Raw genomic sequence first — 18,833 nt, 5'->3', positions numbered from 1 at the left:
TGCTGAAATGACCCATTACTAATTGTCAGTCGGTCACACTTTGGGCGAAGTTTCCCCCCCTTTAAATGCTGAACATGCCAACTACAGCTTTTGTGGCTTGAATTTGCCCCATTACAGCCAACAAGGTTTCTGTGTATATCTGTGCCCCTGGGTATCTGCAGTTGGTAACTTGAATAAAGGAGGAAATTGGGATGTAACTGTTTTTTTTAAAAAAGTTAAGATTTACACAGTGACCACACACTGGTGGCAGCCATTGGGGGTGAGGGGAAGCTGTTGGCTTTTAAGGAAGGAGAAAGAATCACTGAGCTCTCACCCTAAAATAGATACGGTGGCAGAACAGGGGCCCAGGGAGCAGGTCAGATATGAGAGGCACATTGCTTTCCCCACAGCTCCAGCAGCACAGAAGTTATTTAGGGATGCAATGGTGAAATTGAAAACATCTCTCAGCGGCCCAGGATACATTAAGTGATTGCACATGTGCCACTCAGAGCACTATCGAGGCTCCTTGCACACATTTGAAATACAGAAATCCATTTTTAAAATGTAATATGTTTTCTTAAAAAAGAAAAGAAAAAACCCATGGACAGGGATTCAGGAAAGTAGCTTTGGCATTGCTGCATTTTGTATGGGTGAGTCACTTGTGACCTATATGCATTTGATCTGATGGGCATTTTTAACCAGCTCTCCACTCACCTGTTCAGGCTCTTCCTAGTGGTGGTGCATTAGGAAATCAATTTTTCCTACATTTCAAACCATATGTTTCTGTAGTACAATACCACTCCCATCATCCCTGACCACTGGTCATTCTGGTTGGGGCTGATAAAAGTCTTCTTCCACTAGGAAAGTAGTCCTTTGATCAGGATGAACAGGCCTGTCTCCCTTACTCAATTCATCTTCTCCTCAGGTGATCATCTGCTGCACATACACTTGCTTTTAGCTGCCCTTGTCCTAAAGCCATTTCCCACTCAACATGAGAAAGTTGGGAGAATGCCTGGCCAACTTCACCAGCTCCCTATCCCCTCCTTGCACCTGCACTGGCATCATGAAATCATTAGCACAGTGGGTTAGACAGGGAATGCAGCAAGGAAAGAGTTAAGACTATCAGACCATCACCAACCATCTCTTCATCCAAGAGCAGCCTCAGGACAATACAGACCAGTAGCAGAGGCAGCCAGCTGTAGAAATACGTTTCTCCCATTCCATCTGGAGAAACAAGAAAACTGTAACTGATGAATGGTGAATATGAACACTACAAGCAACTCACCATTTATGCATGTTCAAGGCACACGTGCACCACTGCGAACCCGGAAGTGGCATGAAAAGAGGCAAAAATGGCCCTAAACGAGCACAAAAATTGGCAAAAGTGGTGCTAAAACAGCATCTAGCAATCCCACGAGCCTTTGCACTGACCTTTTGAGGCCTGTGGAGAGATGGAGAGGGAGTGATTCTGGTGGAGTTTGGCAGATTTTGGTTTTTTTTAGGGGGTTCCAGAGCTTTAGAGGGCGTTTTCAGGCTTTTTCAATGGCGTTCCCAGTATATGTGATTTCACTTACATGTGTGGTGCTTCAGGATATAAGGGTAAAGGGACCCCTGACCATTAGGTCCAGTCGTGGACGATTCTGGGGTTGCGGTGCTCCTCTCGCTTTACTGGCCGAGGGAGCATGTGGCCAGCATGACTAAGCCGCTTCTGGCAAACCAGAGCAATGCACAGAGACACCGTTTACCTTCCCGCCGGAGCGGTACCTGTTTATCTACTTGCACTTTGACGTGCTCTCGAACTGCTAGGCTGGCAGGAACAGGGACTGAGCAATGGGAGGTCACCCCCTCACGGGGATTCGAACTGCCGACCTTCTGATTGGCAAGCCCTAGGCTCTGTGGTTTAGACCATAGTGCCACCCGCGTCCCTTGCCTCAGGATATAGCCCCTATGTAAAAGGGGAGTTGCCTGCCAATGAAAAAGGGAGGGGCGCTTCCAAAGTGATCATTAAAATGCTTTTAAAAAATGTACCTGTGACTTCAGCCTAATTTTTGAAGTGGCCTGAAAAATGTATGTTTCGCTGCTGAATAAGCCTGTCTCACCCAGGTATCTTTTGTTTGCAGCCAAGAGGCACCCCTCTCTGCTAATACAAACCCAGCAAACAACAGACGAGAGAAACAGAGATACCACAAAAGTCATTAATTGTACTTTAATGAGACCATACATTGGGGAAGTGGAGGGGTGGGGGGGCAGAAATGGAGAAAGCAGGAGACCCCCCGAGAAAGGAGCTGCTCAGTGCTTGGGATGGGTCTGTCTTGCCAGTAATTTTAAGATGCAGCACAAGATACCAATCGGCAATGCCCCCTGCTTGAGCAGCAAATACACCAAGTGACCGGAATTGGAAAGAGCAGTTAAGAGTACCATTTTGCACCCCCCCTCTCCTCCCCACACCTTTCTAACAACAATCTGCACTTGTCTCCCTGCCTCTTCCACCTTGAGTGATGAACTACACATTATCACAGCCTGTGGCAAAGCAAGAGCACCCAGACTTGCAAAAACACTGCTGGGGTGGGGAACACACATACACAAAAAAATAGAGGGTGTTTGGAGACATTTATCATAAATCCAAGGGTGGGAAAGGTCTGTGTGTATGCCTGTGTTGGAAGAATTATGATAAGCCTTTAAATTTACATTGTACATTTGTACACCCGTTCAGATGGAATGGCCCCAAATAAACCAAATATATATATATATTTATAGACTTTTATATATATATACAAATATATATCTATCTCAGCAGATATATATATATATCTCATCTCTTTTTTAAAAGGATAAAAGGTTACATCTGCCTTTGTATGCACAGTTGAGAGCTTTGCTCTCCTCAATCGAACCCTGGGCTACAATGGGGAGCTGCAATCGGGCCACGATAAACATATATTCTGTTGGTGGTATTTGTCTCCCCTTTCCCTGCTGCCAAGACAGCAGAGAGAGAAGGGGGGAAATGAGCCCCTGACGCTGGTGAACAAGAACTCCACACAACCAGGTTCCACTTCTGACACCACAATGCAGGGAGGGTAGGTATGCTTAGGAACACTTTTATTGCTAATCGAGTAACTGCTTCCCGACATACAGGAGACCATCACTCACCCATATCAACAGCTACCACTCCCTCTGCTTCTGACCACTGCCAAACACCTGTGTCCCCTCCCCAAGAGTGACCCCTCTTCCATCTACTAGCTTCTCCCCCAGGGGGAGTCAAGCAAAAACCAATGAAAAAAGGAAGGGGAGGGGGAAAATGGAACGAACGGCAAAGGAGTCGAGAAGGCCAGACACCCATTCCCTTTAGAGGCTTGTGGATACACAGAGACTCACAAGGCTGTATCTGGCTATTTCAGAAATCAGGATTTCAGGGACTGAAAGAAAATATAGGTACACGCTGCTTGTGTGTGTGGGTCTCTCTTTCTCTGTCTTCCCCACCACTCAGCTTCTAAAACAAACCTTCCTTGGCCACAATCTATAAGGAAGAGATACACGAACCAGCACAGATGGAGTGGAAAGAGTAAGGACAGCTGGAGCATAAGCAGGAGGCAGAAGGAACAAAAGACACTGCCAAGGTCAATAAGCCAAAAACCCAGTGGGTGCCTTTGGTGGAGTTCAGCCGGTGAGCAGCCTGCCATGCTCCTGAATTTCTCTGCCCTGTGCACAACACCAGAATTCCCCAACAGGGCAGGTGGGACTTAATTCTTGGTCTGAGGGTCCGAAGAGCTCGAAAGGGAGATAAATAGGCACCACGTCAAAAAGGCAAAATTTGGATAAGGCTAAACAAACAGGAGACAAAAATAAATAAGTAAATTGGAAATTGCACCAGCAACGCCCTTTTGCCAGGGTTAGCACCAGGCCCACAGGTCTGTCAAGTCTTGCACAAAGGGGCTGGCAAGTGGAACTCCAGAAGAGAGACCGCCCGCTCCCCTCCCCCCGCCGGACAAGATCTCTGGACAACATCGCCTTCTGTAGTGTTCATGGGGCACCGATATGTACAAGAGAGCACATTAGAGGGACAAGGGGCTTTTGTGTCATAGGGCGGTGCTTTCCGAATCCTCCTCTGAATTGATTTTTCCTTGTACCGGATGTCTCTGGACTTGTCCCAGTGGGTCCAGGTGGAGTGTGGCATCAACCTCTACATGGATGGAAGGGATATCAAGGTGGGCAAGATCTGCAATCAGGCACAGACACACAGGGAGACAGAGAATTACCATGCTGCTCCAGGCAACGTCTGCCCACCCGTTCATATACAGATTAAGACAGACAAAAATAGTCAACGTTTTAACTTAAAACTGAGCAGGAAGTACAGTTCTCGGAGCCTGTTAATGCCAGAGGAAAGGGATGTCATAATATGATCTTGGCTTGTGCCTTTTGCTGCTGCAACATTCTTCACAGCTGTCCCTTCCCCGCAAGCACGCGTGAATCGGGGTCTAGGCCACATGCTTCTTAATCTCAACAACAGCTCAGCAAACTGGGCCGATGGCAGCAGACAGCAGCATATTCTGCAGTTTCAGAACCTAGTCTTAACCATGGGCCTGTAAATAGCAACTTGGATTGTCATCTGTTGTGAGAGAGAATGTCCAGGCAACCATGCAGGAAAGAGTTTGGAAATGGGAGGACAGTTTCCCTTCCAGTCCTCCTCCCATTATCACCCTCCATGTGCCACAAATGACTTAGCGTACAGGTACGTGGGCAGGCAGGCAAATCACTTGAAGGATACTGAATTGAGAAGTTACTTGCAAAGTTGCTTTAAATGTCTTTAGGGGAAAGACCCCAAGACACCAATCTCATTTGGCAAGGGGGTATCACCATGACAAAATCTGCCAAAGCTTCCTGGACACGTTTGCTGTCCCCCTTAGCTCAGCCTTGCTGAAAACGGTTCCCTCCAATGAAGGAATCTAGGCAGCCAGTACTTCAGTACAACTTACACTTAGAATTTAGCATCTCTGTTCCCTCTGCTATCCCCCTAAGTGGCAAGTATCCCATTCAACTTCTCAAGGTTCACTTTTCTATTACATGCTTTTTGGTGGCTTACTATCCATAGACATGCTATCAGAAATAAGTAAAATATTTAACTTATTTGCACATTGGGACCAAATGACCAGGTTGGCTTATAAATGTGCAAAACCATCCTGAAGAGCTAGTCAATTGCAGAAATGACAAGGGATATTGTTAAATACATGTCTTCTCAGAGCAGAATATTTTTGGTCCTTGCTTAATCCAATGAACTAAGAGGCGGCATTGAATAAAGGAAAGGTAGCTCTTTCCTAAATCTCATCTGGGGCCACTCCTCAAGATGTGAAAAAGATGTTCAAAATGTGCCTACCAAATCTCCCCATATCTCTGAAGGAGACAAGAATATTTGTGGACATAGGTAAGCACATGCCCAGCAGCCAAAGTAGACACACAAATCTCTCCTCTGGATGATACAGTGTTCACAGCATATCCCCATGATGGATATACTCTAAATGCCTCTTTCACAAATCATATGAAGTAACTCCACGGTGCGGCCAAAAGTGGCTAGGATTTGATGGACAAGTCCTCCAAACAGATGATTTGAAGACTATGTGCAATTAGGACAGAGTAGGCTTACTTATCTGTTGATAAACAAAAGCCTCCAGATTTATCAAAACGACAACATCTCATGCACAGCCATGACCTATCCCCAGAGCTCCACAAGACACAAATAGGCTATGACAAAACATCCTGTTCACCCCTCCTTTCCAGTCAGACAAACCTCCTATTTCAATTAAGATGCAGACAGTCCCTACCTAGCCAGGGAGGAGCATGTCACACTATGTATAATTTTAAGCAATGAAAGTCACTGCTTCTCTCGGAAGCAAAGGAATAGCTTCCACATGGCTACTTGTGAGACAGGGGAAGTGAACTTGTATGTCAAGAACCTGCAAGCTGCATGGGATCCTTGCATACTGAGTAAAAATCACCCTCATAATATGATTTTACTCTTGAGAGCATTCCCCCATGAATTGGGAATGGGGAAGCAATTCTAAATCAGCTGTGGGAGATGTACTTCAGAACAAGGGGCGATTCGTTAGGCTTTTCAGCTGAGCTGAGGACCTTCATAGTGTAAAAAGCAGGAGTGGGGAACCTCTGTCCCTCCAGATGTTGCTGGATTTCAGCTGCAGTCAGGGATGCTGGGGGCCGGAGCCCAACAAATTCTGGAGGGCCGCAGTCTCCCACTGATACTGTAAAGGCAGCTATCCTTACTTGGGTGAGAAGAAGACCCCGCAAGCTTTGTATCCTTTTGAGCAGTGGCACACATAGCCTTGACCATCACCTGCTCCTGGGTTGCCCCTTTGGCCTCACCCACAACAAACAACTGCCATTAATATCCATTAATGGCAATATCATGACATCCCTTTGGAAATAACACATGGAATGGGAGAGGGAGAAAGTCACGTTGGTCAAAAAGGGGCTAGCAAGGTTAGGAGCCAGTGAATTCCGTGGCTTGGAAAGGAATTAGTTGAATGCCTGCATATATAGATATATATATATTTAAATACACACACACACATATTTAAACACACACACACACACGGATGTCAGGCATGAAAGGCCAAGTGAGAAGCACACACCCCCCGCCGCAAGTTTACTAATGACATCATTATCAGTCAGCTGGGGAGTGGAGAGCAGGCTCGAGCAGCCATGCAGTTCTGGAACAGCGTGCCCCATGCAAGGCCAGCGAGATGGGGTGGGTGGGTGGGTGGGTGTGAGGAAAGGCATGGGGGCCAGGGGTGGCGGGGGTGACATTGGCAGCAGCAGCAGTAGTAGTAGTAGTGGCAGAAGGTTCAGGGAGGAGGGCAGGGACTCCAGCTTACCCTGAGCATTCCCCTCACACCTATCCAATATTGCATCACGAGCCTCAAACAGCTGCAGGGACACAATGGTAGGATTGGGAGAAAGGAACAGAAGAGAAACAGGAAAAGCAACAAAGACAAAAAAAAAAAAAATAGTACACAACAAGACCTCCAAGTCAGAGCAGTTGCACCTGCCTACCAAAAAAACACCAGCGGCAAGCTGGAGACACAAAACCCCTCTCAAATGTTGACCACACAGGCGTGGCCATTCCCAAAGCACAAGCTGTAGCAACAGGAGCCACGATTGGCCCACGTATCCAGAACGGACTGCAGTTGACCCCTCCCCAATGTTTTGGAGGCCCCAGGCCTTCAAAAGAACAGGGATCAGTTGATCAAAAGCACAAGTCATCCTGGAGTTATGTACAGTCAAACCACCCCTGAGTTTTGAGACTTTGCCTGCTAGCTGTGCCTCTACTCTGCCACTGGGACACAAAGATTGGCCACTACTGACCTCCTGATCAAAAGCTGCAGCCACCCAAGGAATAGAGCCCTGCACGGAGACAGGTGTGCCAAAGAGTGGACCAGTTTCGTTCTGCTCCTGCATTTCTGGCCATATTTGAAATTCCCAAATGAAGGCTGAACTGCTGCCTCTCTCAGAGACTCTGCCGGAATGTGGAAGGCCTTTCTAGACACTCTGGTTTCCCAAGGGTAATATACATATTTCCCCCTCAGTGGTATTTTACTGCTTAACCAAAGAGCACTACTGGTTGGGTTATTTACTGCTATTTTTTTTTACTGAAGATGTGCAGTCTAGCATTTGAAATTATGAATGCACAGCCTGCGAGGGGGAAGGGAAGAAGGGGGTTAAAAAAAGGCAAAATAGCTGCGCAGCAGGGATGGGGAACCTTTGGCCTGGGGGCCCAATGCAGTTCTCTAGGCCTTTTCTTTGGCCTTTGGAACTCTTCCCAGGGCACACTTTCCATTCCTTCACCAGCCTTGCTTCACACCCTCCTCGAGGGCTTTTGCCTGGCTGGAATAGGCCCTTGAACTCTGACAATGCCTCTTTGCTTCCATGGATGGAGGACAGAGAGAGCGGTGCGTGTGTAGAAATCAGCTTCCTGTACAAAGGCAGAATCTGCATTCATTGCTGTGCCTACTTTTGTCCCTGCCAGGTGGCCCTCGGCGAAGGTCACTCAGAAGGAAATGTGGCCCTCCGCTTGAAATAGGTTCCCTGGCCTTGCTACGCAGAGCAAGAGATTTGAATCACATCAGAAAGTAATGACCCATGTCCATCGTAGCAGGACCCAGAGCGAAACATGGAGAAAAAGTTGCATTTTCAGAGGGAGAAGGGATTAGCAGCACTTGCGCAATGTCCCTTTTGTCTGGAAAGGCTAAGTTCCTGGCTAAAAAGGTCTGTGTTATGCTCAGCTTTCATGTTCAAAGTATTCCCTTCCATATCATCCTCAAGCAGCATTTTAGCTCAGCTCACTTAACTCACTACATATGACCTGGAATCGGAAGGTGATCCTCATTTCCTCACCGTGTATGCAATTTACCCCTTGATATTTTGTTCTAAATGCAACACTTGAATTTTGGCCTTGCTTCTCAGGTAGTTTCAGAATCCTGTTTTGAATGGCAATCACTTCCTGCTTGAGTGATTAAGTAGGTGACAAGCACCGGAATTTAATGTACTGCATAGCTCAATTGTTGCTTTGCCACTTGCCTGTGGAATACAGAAAAAAAACGAAGGACTGTGCCACCAGGAAACTCCACTCTCAATCTTGACTGGATTATGGTGCTCTGTACTAGTTGTTCCTACCATTTGCTCTTGGCTCTGCAGTGCTTCTCGCCAGCTGTGCCTTAAGCAATCAAAAGGCAGACCTGGAACTTCCCCCTAAGCCAACAGTGCCCTTCAGATACCCAGGACCACAACTCCCATCATCCTCAGCCAGCACGGACAAAAATCAAGGATGATGCAAGTTCTGCCCACAATAACTGGAGGGCGCCACGTTGGCAAGCCCTGCCCATACACTGCTCCCTCCTCCACTCTGTCTCTGCTAGCAACCCCCCACCCCCCTAGAGTGCTGTCCCTCTGCCACTGCTTTGTTACCTGTGGACATGCTCTCCCCGGGGGACATGCCGTCAAGTACTGTGTGCTCCATGGACTGCGGACTAGAGCCGGATGCGTTTGATGTGGGAGGCTGTGGAGGTGGCAGCGTGGGCCTCTGTCGTGGCTTAGGGGTGGGCCGAGATTTGGTTAAAGTGCTCGTCAGGGAAGGAGGAGAAGACAGAGAAGGAGCAGCTGCCGGGGAGAGTGGGCCCGAGCCCAGGGAGTAGCCTGGTGGGTAACTCAGTCCATAGGGTGATGGGGTGCTTGGTGGGGTGGGAGAAAGGCTGGCAGGGGACGGCTGCCCCGTAGACTGATCGGACATACCACCTGACTGTCCGTAAGGAACCTTGGCAGGGATGGGGGTCAGCTTCTTTGAAACTGCAGAAGACAAGAGAGAAAGAGACACACATACAAACACACAGATACAGCTGGTTGTCATTCATCACTTTTTACTACTGGCTTTCTGAATACAACCATCAGGCCTGCTTGAGCCCTGGTGAATGGAAGCTCAGGCCTAAGGGCAACCTGTGTTCATGGGAAGTCATGTCTGGAACATGGACCATATTTAACCAACTCTTTGTACTAGTGGAAGCCAACAGAAGGGTTCTCTGCTAGCGCAATGGGACTTCCTCCCCTCCCCTTGCACTCCATTAAATCTGTTCCAGAGGGTTAGGAGAACTCATAGAACAGTGTACGAGGGGAGCAGAGATTGTTCCATCAGTAAACTAGAAATGCTTGCGTTGACAGAACAATCTCCTTAGTGCTATGCTGAATGCAAAGCAGAAGTAGGGCTTGAACCTAGCTCTTTTTTACGTCCTCCAGGTTAACTGTCCAATGGACCCTACTTGTTCACTCTAGTGACTTTATTTCTTAGAAAAGATTTCAAGTGTTTGTGGCAGGAACTTTCCTACCAGATTTCTCAGTCTTATGAAGACACCAGAAAGGAGAACTAATAATCTGCAGTCATTGCAGTTGCCCACAGAGAAAACAGGAGCCCTGGCCAAAAAGCAGTCAGTTAACTAGTGGAATTAAATTGTGTGGTTAACACACTAAAAGAGAGAGAGAGAGAGAGAGAGAGAGAGTTGTTGCTTTGTTCATTTCACCCAGCTGAACCCACTCCTGTTGCCCTGTTCAGGTGTGAATACCTACCTTTCCGCAGGGTGTGTGGGCTCTGTTCTGTGGACAGCTGCTGTGTGAGACCAGGCAACTGCTGTGTGGTCCCACATGGTGCTGCAGGGCCACAAACCGGGCTCCCTTTCTGCCCAGAAACAGGAGAGAGTTCCTTGGTTTTTAGTGTGCTAAAAAGAAACAAAAGGTGGACAAGAAGCAGCAGTTATGAGCCCCTTTGTACGAAGGGCATCTTAAATGCAAAAATCCCCCTCTCCCATAGCCTCCCCCTCCTCCTGTCCCACAGTCCCAGGGTGCAGGCCCATAACCCTCCGCTATGATAAGCCAATGATGCTTGCAAAGCAAAGCGTTTTGATGCCTTGCTCCCGAACATACGCCCAAAGGACCAGACAAACTTGCACATCCACCTTCAAAAGCAGATCTGAGCATGACTAGAGCATGAATGGCACTGCAGCCTTCTCAGTCACTCTGTACACAGCAATGAGACGAAACAAAATGGAGGGAAGCCGTTTTCCAGAGAGACCACTCTGTGGGGCAGGTGGGGCAGGAGGAGGAGCAGCAGCAGCAGCAGCAATACGATCTGTTCCTCGTGGTGGGGATGGGGTGGGGCACCTCACAGATTTAAGAGGTGAACTTGTTATGCTGAACTTGAGGCCATGTCAGTTGTCCAAGTTTGTTCCTTTGCACTTAGCTTACAAGTGGCCACCAACCCCAAGGCAGTGTGGCAAGCCATGGTTTACCTCAGTGAGGGAACTGAGTTTGTCACAAATAATCTGTGGCAAGAAAGGTGCTACTCAAGGTGGTTGGCTAGACCAGGCAACTCAATGCAGTAATTGGAAAGCTGGATGGTGAAAGCCTCAACATTTGCCAGGCCGAGGTAGGTGCCCCCTGCGCCTCTAAATAGGTTGGACCCAAAGAAGCTATTGGACTGGCACAGCTGTTTTGGGCCCAACTCAAAATCTTGTAATACAAGGCTGGGTAAACATGTGCCCCCCCCATGTTGTTGAACTCCAGCTCCCATCAGCCTCAGTTGGTATGGACTGTTGACAGAGATGATAGGAGCTGTAGTGAAACAGCAGCATCTGAAAGGCCACAGAATCCCCACTTCTGATGTAGGTCTTTGCAACTTGGGGTCCAAAGAAAGGGCTGGTTGGTTGGATGCTATTGACACTAAATGCTTACTCAAGCTACAGATATATATTGCATGGGATTCACCTAAATAGCCATTTAAGAAGAAGTTCTGTGCAACATATCCTGCTTGTGCAATGGGGCTCCCTGAGCCTGTCAAAATTGGCCCCAGTGTGTGTGGGAAGGGGGAAGGAAAGAGAGGGATGTTCCATCTGACAAACTGCAATATTTGTGCAGACGGAATGATTCAAAGAGTGTGATGTGGGATTCCATGGCTGTCATAGTTTCCCCATGGAATTGTGGGAATTGTAACTTGGGGATGGTGTTGAAAATTCTCTTACAGAGCACTTTGGGCATGTCTCAGAACTTCACTTCTCAGGGAAAGAAAGGTGACCAATGAAACCTATTTTAAACCTGGATTTGGCTTCAAGGAACTCCCTCCCTTGCAGGCTCCATCAGCTGATACAGCTGAAGTTCTCTCCAGGAGATCTGTAGCAATGTGGAGGCCAACAGGAAGGCCTCATTTATCTACCGCGGAGGCGTGGAGGCCCTAGGCATCGTCCCTGTGCGTAGACCTCTGGTACGTGGCAAGCAAGTGGTGCTCACCCTTCCACCACCGTGCCCAATTTGCCAGAGCATTTGTCAAATAAGAGGTTATTTACCTAGCGAGCCCGGTTCCTCTGTCTCTGGCACAGGTGCAGCTGACCCAGGGGGGAGAGACTGACATATGGGAGCTGTAAGGAGTGCCAGGCGGATCGGGTTTGGATAAGGTGAGGGGGGGTTTCATGTAGACGGAGGAGAGGTTAGTCTCAGGACCATGCAACTCTGTGAAGGAGCTCTGCTTAGGGAGGTGCAGGAAATACGGTTTCGGGTTAGAGTTAATGTCAAGCTGCTGAGGGGAGGGAGAGGAAGAAGAGGAGGAGGAGGAAGGGGGAGGCAGCGTTTGGCTGTACCCTGGCCACCGGTACAGTGGCAAGGGGGGCTCCGGCCTAGCGCATGGGCCAGTCTTGGGGTGGTGGTGGTGGAAGGATGAGTAGCAGGGATATGGGGGAGGCTTGTCGTCCTCAGGGGATGGGTAGATGTAACAGGAATCCGACCAACTAGACGACACACCATCCGTGCTGCAAATGTCCAAAACAACAAAACAAAAACAAAAAAAAGAGAGCAGAGAGCGTTTGTACAGGGAAGAACCGAACAGGAGTTTTGAAAACAGCCCATAAGCATTTGCCAGGAGAGGGTTGGGGTGGGGGCGGGGGAGAGAAGAAGAAGAGAGAACAACAACCAAAAATTCAAGGAAAGCAAGAGGGGCTCCTCAACTGCAAGGTACACAGTGGCTGGGGCAGCAATCCCCACCTTCCTGAGCTGACAGCTCCAGGCCTGGGTTTCTGCTTTTCTCTCATGAGCCACCCAAATGTAGAAAATGGCACTTGGAAACTTCATCTGCTGGAAAACAGAAGCTAGGCCTGTGCAAAATCTACCTTGCCAACGTCACCTATTCCTAAACAGTTGTTTGGGGAGATCTGGAAAATAGCTCTAGATGACAGTTGTCCTGAGTGTTGGTTTTGTCTCAGGGGCTTGTTTTTTGTGTGTGTGTGTGTGTGTGTGTGTGTGTGTGTGTAGGGGCTTGGGGGAGGAGGAATATCCCACAAAGAAAATGTTCCTTCATATGAAGGAAATGGGTATCTATGGGTTGGATTTCACCCATAAGTGCTAATTTGAAAATAAAACCAAGCCAGGGGGCACTTGAGGGTTGACTATGGAATTCAAGGTCCCCCACAATTCAGAAAATTGATTACTCTTGTCAATTAACTTGGGACAAACTAATCCTTCACAAAACAAGTGGGTCACGCTGCATAGTAGAACCTGCTGCCTCATTACACTGGGAAGCCAGGCAACCCTAAGCAGAATATTGGATTGAGAACTAGTGATCTGAGGAAAGCATGGCAGAGAAAACAGCGGGACAGTGTACCGAGATGCAATGCCAGGCAAGCATCAAGGTTTGCCGTGTAACTCCTGGACTCCTTCCAAAGTGTGAGGTATGCAATTGCAGGTGAGAGAGACCCCAGGGGAGGCAAGGAAGCATGGAATGAGTTCTAATGAAGTTGCATGTCCTCCTATCAAGGGCTTGACTTTGCCCCCATCCTTCTTTCTTGGCCTCTTTCCCTGGCTAATGTGAGCTCACAAACAGAGAAGTGCCACCCAAATTGGCGCTTGGCAATTTACTGGAAAGGAACAAGCCTGGAAAAACTGAAGTTGAGAAAGAACCAGGAATGTCATAGAAAGTCAAAAGAAAAGACTGCAAATGGTGGATCCTGCAGGACAAGACGAATGCTGCCTATTATTGGATCCCACAGGCTGGAGAAGTAGCAAGGGTGGGACTAAATCTCTCTTCTTGCCAGTGTAAACACAGAATTATTATCTCAATTCAGATTTAGCCCATATTTCCTCCTGTTTTGTGAGAATATGTGCAACAGAAAGGTGAGAGTGCCTGCCTTTGTGGATGGTTTTGCCAGCTTCTTATTCCCATGCATGTCTCACTCCCTCCCCTGCTTTTAGTGGGTATGTTGACAGGCAACGCATTAAACGTCTAATTCCATGCTTGCTTTTAGCAGGGAGCACATCTATGGCAGAAGCACAGACCAGAAACATATGCATGATACCCCCTATGGATAACCCCCTACTCTCTGCACATATGAATATGGCAAACATGATCAGTCATTTCTAGCTTGCCACAGAGCTGACCCTTATGAATGAATCCCCAGCACAAAATAACACAAGTCTTGCATTAGGTCTGAAAATCCAGGACTAAAAATGACAACATGGCAGCTGGATGAAGCTGGGCCCTAAAAACAGAGCCAGACCTTTGCCTTAAATGGATATCAATAAAATATCGGGTCAGAATAAGTCTCTCCATGCTGCTGGTGCCGAATTCCAACAGGACGAGGTGGCAAAATAGGAAGGTCTGCCCAGTCTCTGTAGTGCAAAATCAGGAAAAGAATTTTGTTCTATGTTACTATTCCTGATGCCAGTCTCCCTGCTTGCCTAAAATCTTTGGAGCAACAGGTCTGTTGTTTTTTTTTAATTGCTTACATTCAGCTGGGCCACAGGAAAGTATTATTTTGTGCCTCAATTCTCTCTCATTCAAACACACACACACACACACACACACACACACTTGAAAAGTGAAAGCTGAAGCGTAACTAAAGAGGGCCCATGCAGGTGTGGGAGTGGCAGACGTGTCCACAGAGACTTCCAGGACCACAGAACACAGTGGCAGCTGCTTGCGCTGCCCTCCAGCACTTACCTTGCTCTCTCAGCCCCTGGCGGGAAACCGAAGCTAGTTGGAGTAGGGGAGGGAGTAGCTGAAATGTCAAGAGATTGCTCAGGAATTGGTGACTGAGGAGTAGCAGCAAGATCGGAAGGCGGAGCAGGGGGCTGCATGGCAGGAGGGGTGGAGGATGCCTTACGAACTATGGAGGTGCCTCTGCGAGCCACCCATGAGGTGTCCATCACCCGGACGCCCATGCTATGGGGGGGAACACAGAGATAGTCCCTTACCAACTCGGAAGCAATCATTGAGAGCATTAAACACACACATTTACATTGCAGGGGGAAGGAGGGAAGCCATCTAGGTGCATCCAAGCTCTGAAAGGATCCACGTACAGTTAATGGGAGTGAATAACTTAAATGTAGAGGAATGGCCATGAGGGTCATTTGGGTCAAAGGCTGCTCTGCTGGGACACCCAGTGGCCATTTGCAATCATCAGGGCAGCCAGAAAAGCAGTGACCTTCCAAGGTTGGTAAAGTTTTGTATCTAAGGGAGGTTCTCCCAGACATCAACAAAAACAGGGAGCCTTGGGACCATGAGGCCTTTCCAAAGAGCCACAGATCTAAACATAACACATCTACGGCGTGGGGCAAGAGGAGCATCTAGAATCTTAAAAAACGTGCAGCCAGGACACCTGTGATTAATTTCCCAAGAGGAAAATGATGCCCTTTGCATTGGAGATGATAAAAAACTGGAAAAACAACATCCTGCAGGAAAGGGGGAAGGGCCATAGGTCGATGACAGAGCACATGCGCCCAGGGTCCATCACTACCACCTTGGGGAAAAGGGCTAGGAAAAACTTCTATCTAGACCAGGGTTTCCCAAACTTGGGTCTTCCAGTGTTTTTGGACTACAGTTCCCATCATCCCTGACCACTGGTCCTGCTAGCTAGGGATGATGGGACTTGTGATCCAAGTTTGGGAAACTCTGATCTAGACCTTGGAAAGCCGCTGTCCACCAAAGCAGACTCTGTAATAAGGCAGCTTCAAATTTTGACGGGGCACTCAAAAGACAGGCTCCCGTCTCAGTGCTCTCGGGGAGAAGCTGGCTTCTGCTCTGCCTTGCCCTGACGTTAAGGGTGGGCAAGGGCGAGCTTCTGCTGGCAAGGCCGTGGGTGCTCTGAATTGACTGGGTCTTGACACTGAAGGTAGGAATGGTTCAAGAGCTACCCAGAGGATACCATACCTTTGGATTTTCCTAAGGCTGCATGGACAGAAACATACAGGTATTAGTGTAACAGAAACTAAGGCCAAATGCTTCTCCTGCTGTGTCAGTTTGGCAGGCCTTTGGGAAAGGGGCTGGGAAGTCCAAGGCTGCAGCTTGCAAAAAGCAGGGGGATCGGGGCGATTTGGCTGCAGAGAAGCATATTGCTAAGTGGAGAAGCAGGACATTCAGTGAAAGACAGAATTTGAGGAAATGGAAGGTTTTTGTGAAAGCAATACCAGTTGTTTTGCAGTTGTGTGTGTGTGTGTGTGTGTGTGTGTGTGTGTGTGTAGGGAGAATGCGGGAGAGGGAGAGCAGGCTAGAGGTGAACCTAGTAGGGGATTACAATAATCTTTGCATGGTTCTTCTTCTGGGATCCAGAGGAGAAAGGCTTTGCAAATTAGACCTAACAATATTTGATGTCCACACTGAGCACTGTAAGACTCCACAACATACAGAAAACTCCTCAAGAGTGGGATTACAACGTTTCCAAAACTAATCTGAGCCAGTATCAAGCCTCTATCTGGGATCTTTTCCAGGTTGTGCCTTCCTGTCAGAGCTCTTTCATGGCATAAGGAAAATAACCTATGACTTCTCTTGCACAGCCCAGCTCCAGGTACTTGCCACAACCTTCTACAGAGAGCTAAATTTCCTTTGCATGCTTCATGCAAAAATAAAAACAAATGTTGAGATTTCTCACTAAGGCCTTTCCTAGACCTTGGGATCACTATAACATTGACACAGGTAAAGCATACTAAAACTAAGCCTGAGAACAGTTCCAAGTCCAACCCTCAAGAGACCTTTTAAACACCAAAGATCTGACAATGCAGTCTCCATCAGGCAAGGGCATTCCTTACTATCCAAGCTTTATGCATATGGATGGCAAACTCAGTAGGGCATTCATGGCCGTTCTGAAGAGATCAAAACAAGTCACAGGAGAGAAAAGGTCCAAATTGAGAATCTCTTTGTAAATCCAAGAAAAGAAAACCAATCACTAAACTAACTGAGGAATTGCAAGTAGGAAGTTTTAAATGGCATATGTTTATTATAGGAAAGTGAGCTTTAAACTGATTAGGCAGGAATGCATAAGGTGTACTGCATACCAATATTAAGCTCTTCAATCACTGATTAAGATCCCCCCCCCCAAAAAAAATTAATTGGGGGAGGTGATACAAACAGGGACTGCAGGCCTAGGAACTTTTGGATGACTTTCCACCATGCAGGCTACACTTTGTTCCCCACCCCGCAATAAAATTCATGCTATTTATTTATTTCATATAATTTATATACCACTTGATTCTAAAAACATCAAAGCTGTTTACAAAACTCACACCATCCCCCTCTTCCCTGAGCCTGCTTTGACAAATAGAAACTTACAAGAAGGTAGCAGATAGTGCATGACTTGCCACATGAAGTTTTTACTTAAATAATGGATGTGACTAACTTGGGTCCATTAATTTCAGTGGGTCTACTCTGAGACGGACACAGCTGAATACAACCCAATGTGTCTTTTAAAACCGATGGACCGTTAATCCATTAATGGTCCATTACCTAGTTCATTTTTGAGAGATGTTTTGTTTCCCTTTCCTATCAATAGATCTCTTCCATATTTAAAAGAAAGATGAAATATTGTCCTTTCTTCTAACAATGAATGACAGCTTTTTAATTTCAAGACCTCACTAAATGAACAACCACTCTTCCCTCTCCTCTTCCAGAATGGTAAAGCTACCACCATCAGTGTTTTACAGTATACATTTAATACTATTAGCTCACACCTAGAGGATGCAGGAGATGTTAGTGAGAACCTGTAGACGCATGACCAGATGCACACAGCCTGAGCAGGACAGGCTCTAATGTATGAAAGGTGGAAAGCGTCTCCTCCCTCCCTCCATTCTCACCTCTAGTCCCTGGCTACTAAGAGCTATCAATGCCCTGGATTCCAGATCTATAGCTCTTCAGGTCTACAGATGGTAGAGAAAGGAGCAGCACTGTAACTACTGCATGTGCTCAGGCCAATCGAGCAGGCAGAGTGCTGCTCACCTGTGCTAACCTTACCACAGCAAGGAACAACTGCTAAGAAATATGCAAGCGAAGCTAGAGTCAACAGGATCCAATAGGTATCTCAGTAGCTCAGCATCCTTTTTCACCCATGGCTGTATTGCTCCCTCTCCTGATCTCAGCACAGATGTCTCCTTTAATGGGCAGCAGAAGCAAACGGTGCTATGGTGGTATGTTGTCAATCGTGGAAGACAAGTCTCCCCCCCCCTTTTTTTTGCTCTCTGCCAAAGTAGTTCTGGATGGCAAAAACTACAAATGTCCCAGCATGCTGATCAGGCCAGAAATGCATGTGACCTATTATTTAGGCTCTTTGAAAATGACAGCAAACACCCATCAACCAACTGATAATATGTTTTGAAACGTTCACTGCATCACTAGAAAATCAGTGTAAGACAAGTTTCACTCTGGAAGTTATCAGGACCAGTTTTAGTACAGTGAGGTAGATCTCAGCTTCCCGTCCCGGGGAACACCTATGCTGCTTGTTGAGTCAATGCGCAGAGCCATACAGCTAGCTTGGGCCAGGCACATACCAGGTGAATAGGCAGACAGGCCAGGTGCAACAGCCCCGCTTCCCTTTAAAGAGGCCACGGGCCAGGTGCCTGCAGATGGTGTGGCGTCAGGAGCGGAGTGGGATGTTAGTGGCAAGGCAGTGAAGTGTGTTTGCACGCCTAGAAAACATGGGCACTACTTCTATGGAGCAGCAGCGACTCCAGGCCAGCACAGCCCCTTCCCAGCTCCCCTCCCCTTACTCCTCCTGCAGCAAAATAAAAAGCACCCCCTACCCATCCTTCTTGTAGAACTCCAGCATCATGTTGTCTGTGGCCACGCTAAGCGGTCGCCGGGCCTGGTCAGGATGCTTGCGGTCGGCGTGGTCCATATCAGGTGACGGCATGGAATTGTAATTTGCGTTGTGGTTCACATGCACAGGGCTGCCATAGTTCCCGGTCAAGTTGAACTCAATGTCTAGTTAGGAGAGAGCAAAATGGCCAAGTAGTGCTTGTGGCTCCCACTTGAAGCCAGAGGGAGGCCAGACAGAGGC

At 47.7% G+C, this 18,833-nt stretch overlaps 1 protein-coding gene across 10 annotated transcripts in view; it reads right to left on the bottom strand.

The window, feature by feature from the left end:
• Positions 1 to 2,160: 2,160 nt before the first annotated feature.
• The window catches only part of ARHGAP44 (Rho GTPase activating protein 44), a 101,010-nt gene continuing 84,337 nt past the window's right edge, over positions 2,161 to 18,833 (bottom strand). For 3 of the 10 annotated variants that reach the window (XM_080993655.1, XM_080993653.1, XM_080993661.1), the window contains 7 exons: positions 18,577 to 18,757; positions 15,719 to 15,736; positions 14,510 to 14,731; positions 11,868 to 12,326; positions 10,099 to 10,247; positions 8,950 to 9,327; positions 2,161 to 4,192 (listed from right to left, as the gene is read on the bottom strand). In XM_080993655.1, the coding sequence (XP_080849781.1) occupies positions 4,053 to 4,192; positions 8,950 to 9,327; positions 10,099 to 10,247; positions 11,868 to 12,326; positions 14,510 to 14,731; positions 15,719 to 15,736; positions 18,577 to 18,757 (1,547 nt within the window). In that variant the 3' untranslated portion in view covers positions 2,161 to 4,052. Of the gene's footprint in view, positions 4,193 to 6,860; positions 6,913 to 8,949; positions 9,328 to 10,098; positions 10,248 to 11,867; positions 12,327 to 14,509; positions 14,732 to 15,718; positions 15,737 to 18,576; positions 18,758 to 18,833 lie in introns of all 10 variants that reach the window. The other 7 variants (XM_080993657.1, XM_080993659.1, XM_080993660.1 and 4 more) reach the window with 7 other exon arrangements.

The sequence above is a fragment of the Podarcis pityusensis genome, assembly GCF_964106645.2.
Source record: "Podarcis pityusensis genome assembly, chromosome: 2".
NCBI lineage: Eukaryota > Metazoa > Chordata > Lepidosauria > Squamata > Lacertidae > Podarcis > Podarcis pityusensis.
Note: the sequence above shows the minus strand (reverse complement) of the source record. Positions and strands in the feature narration are given on the sequence as shown.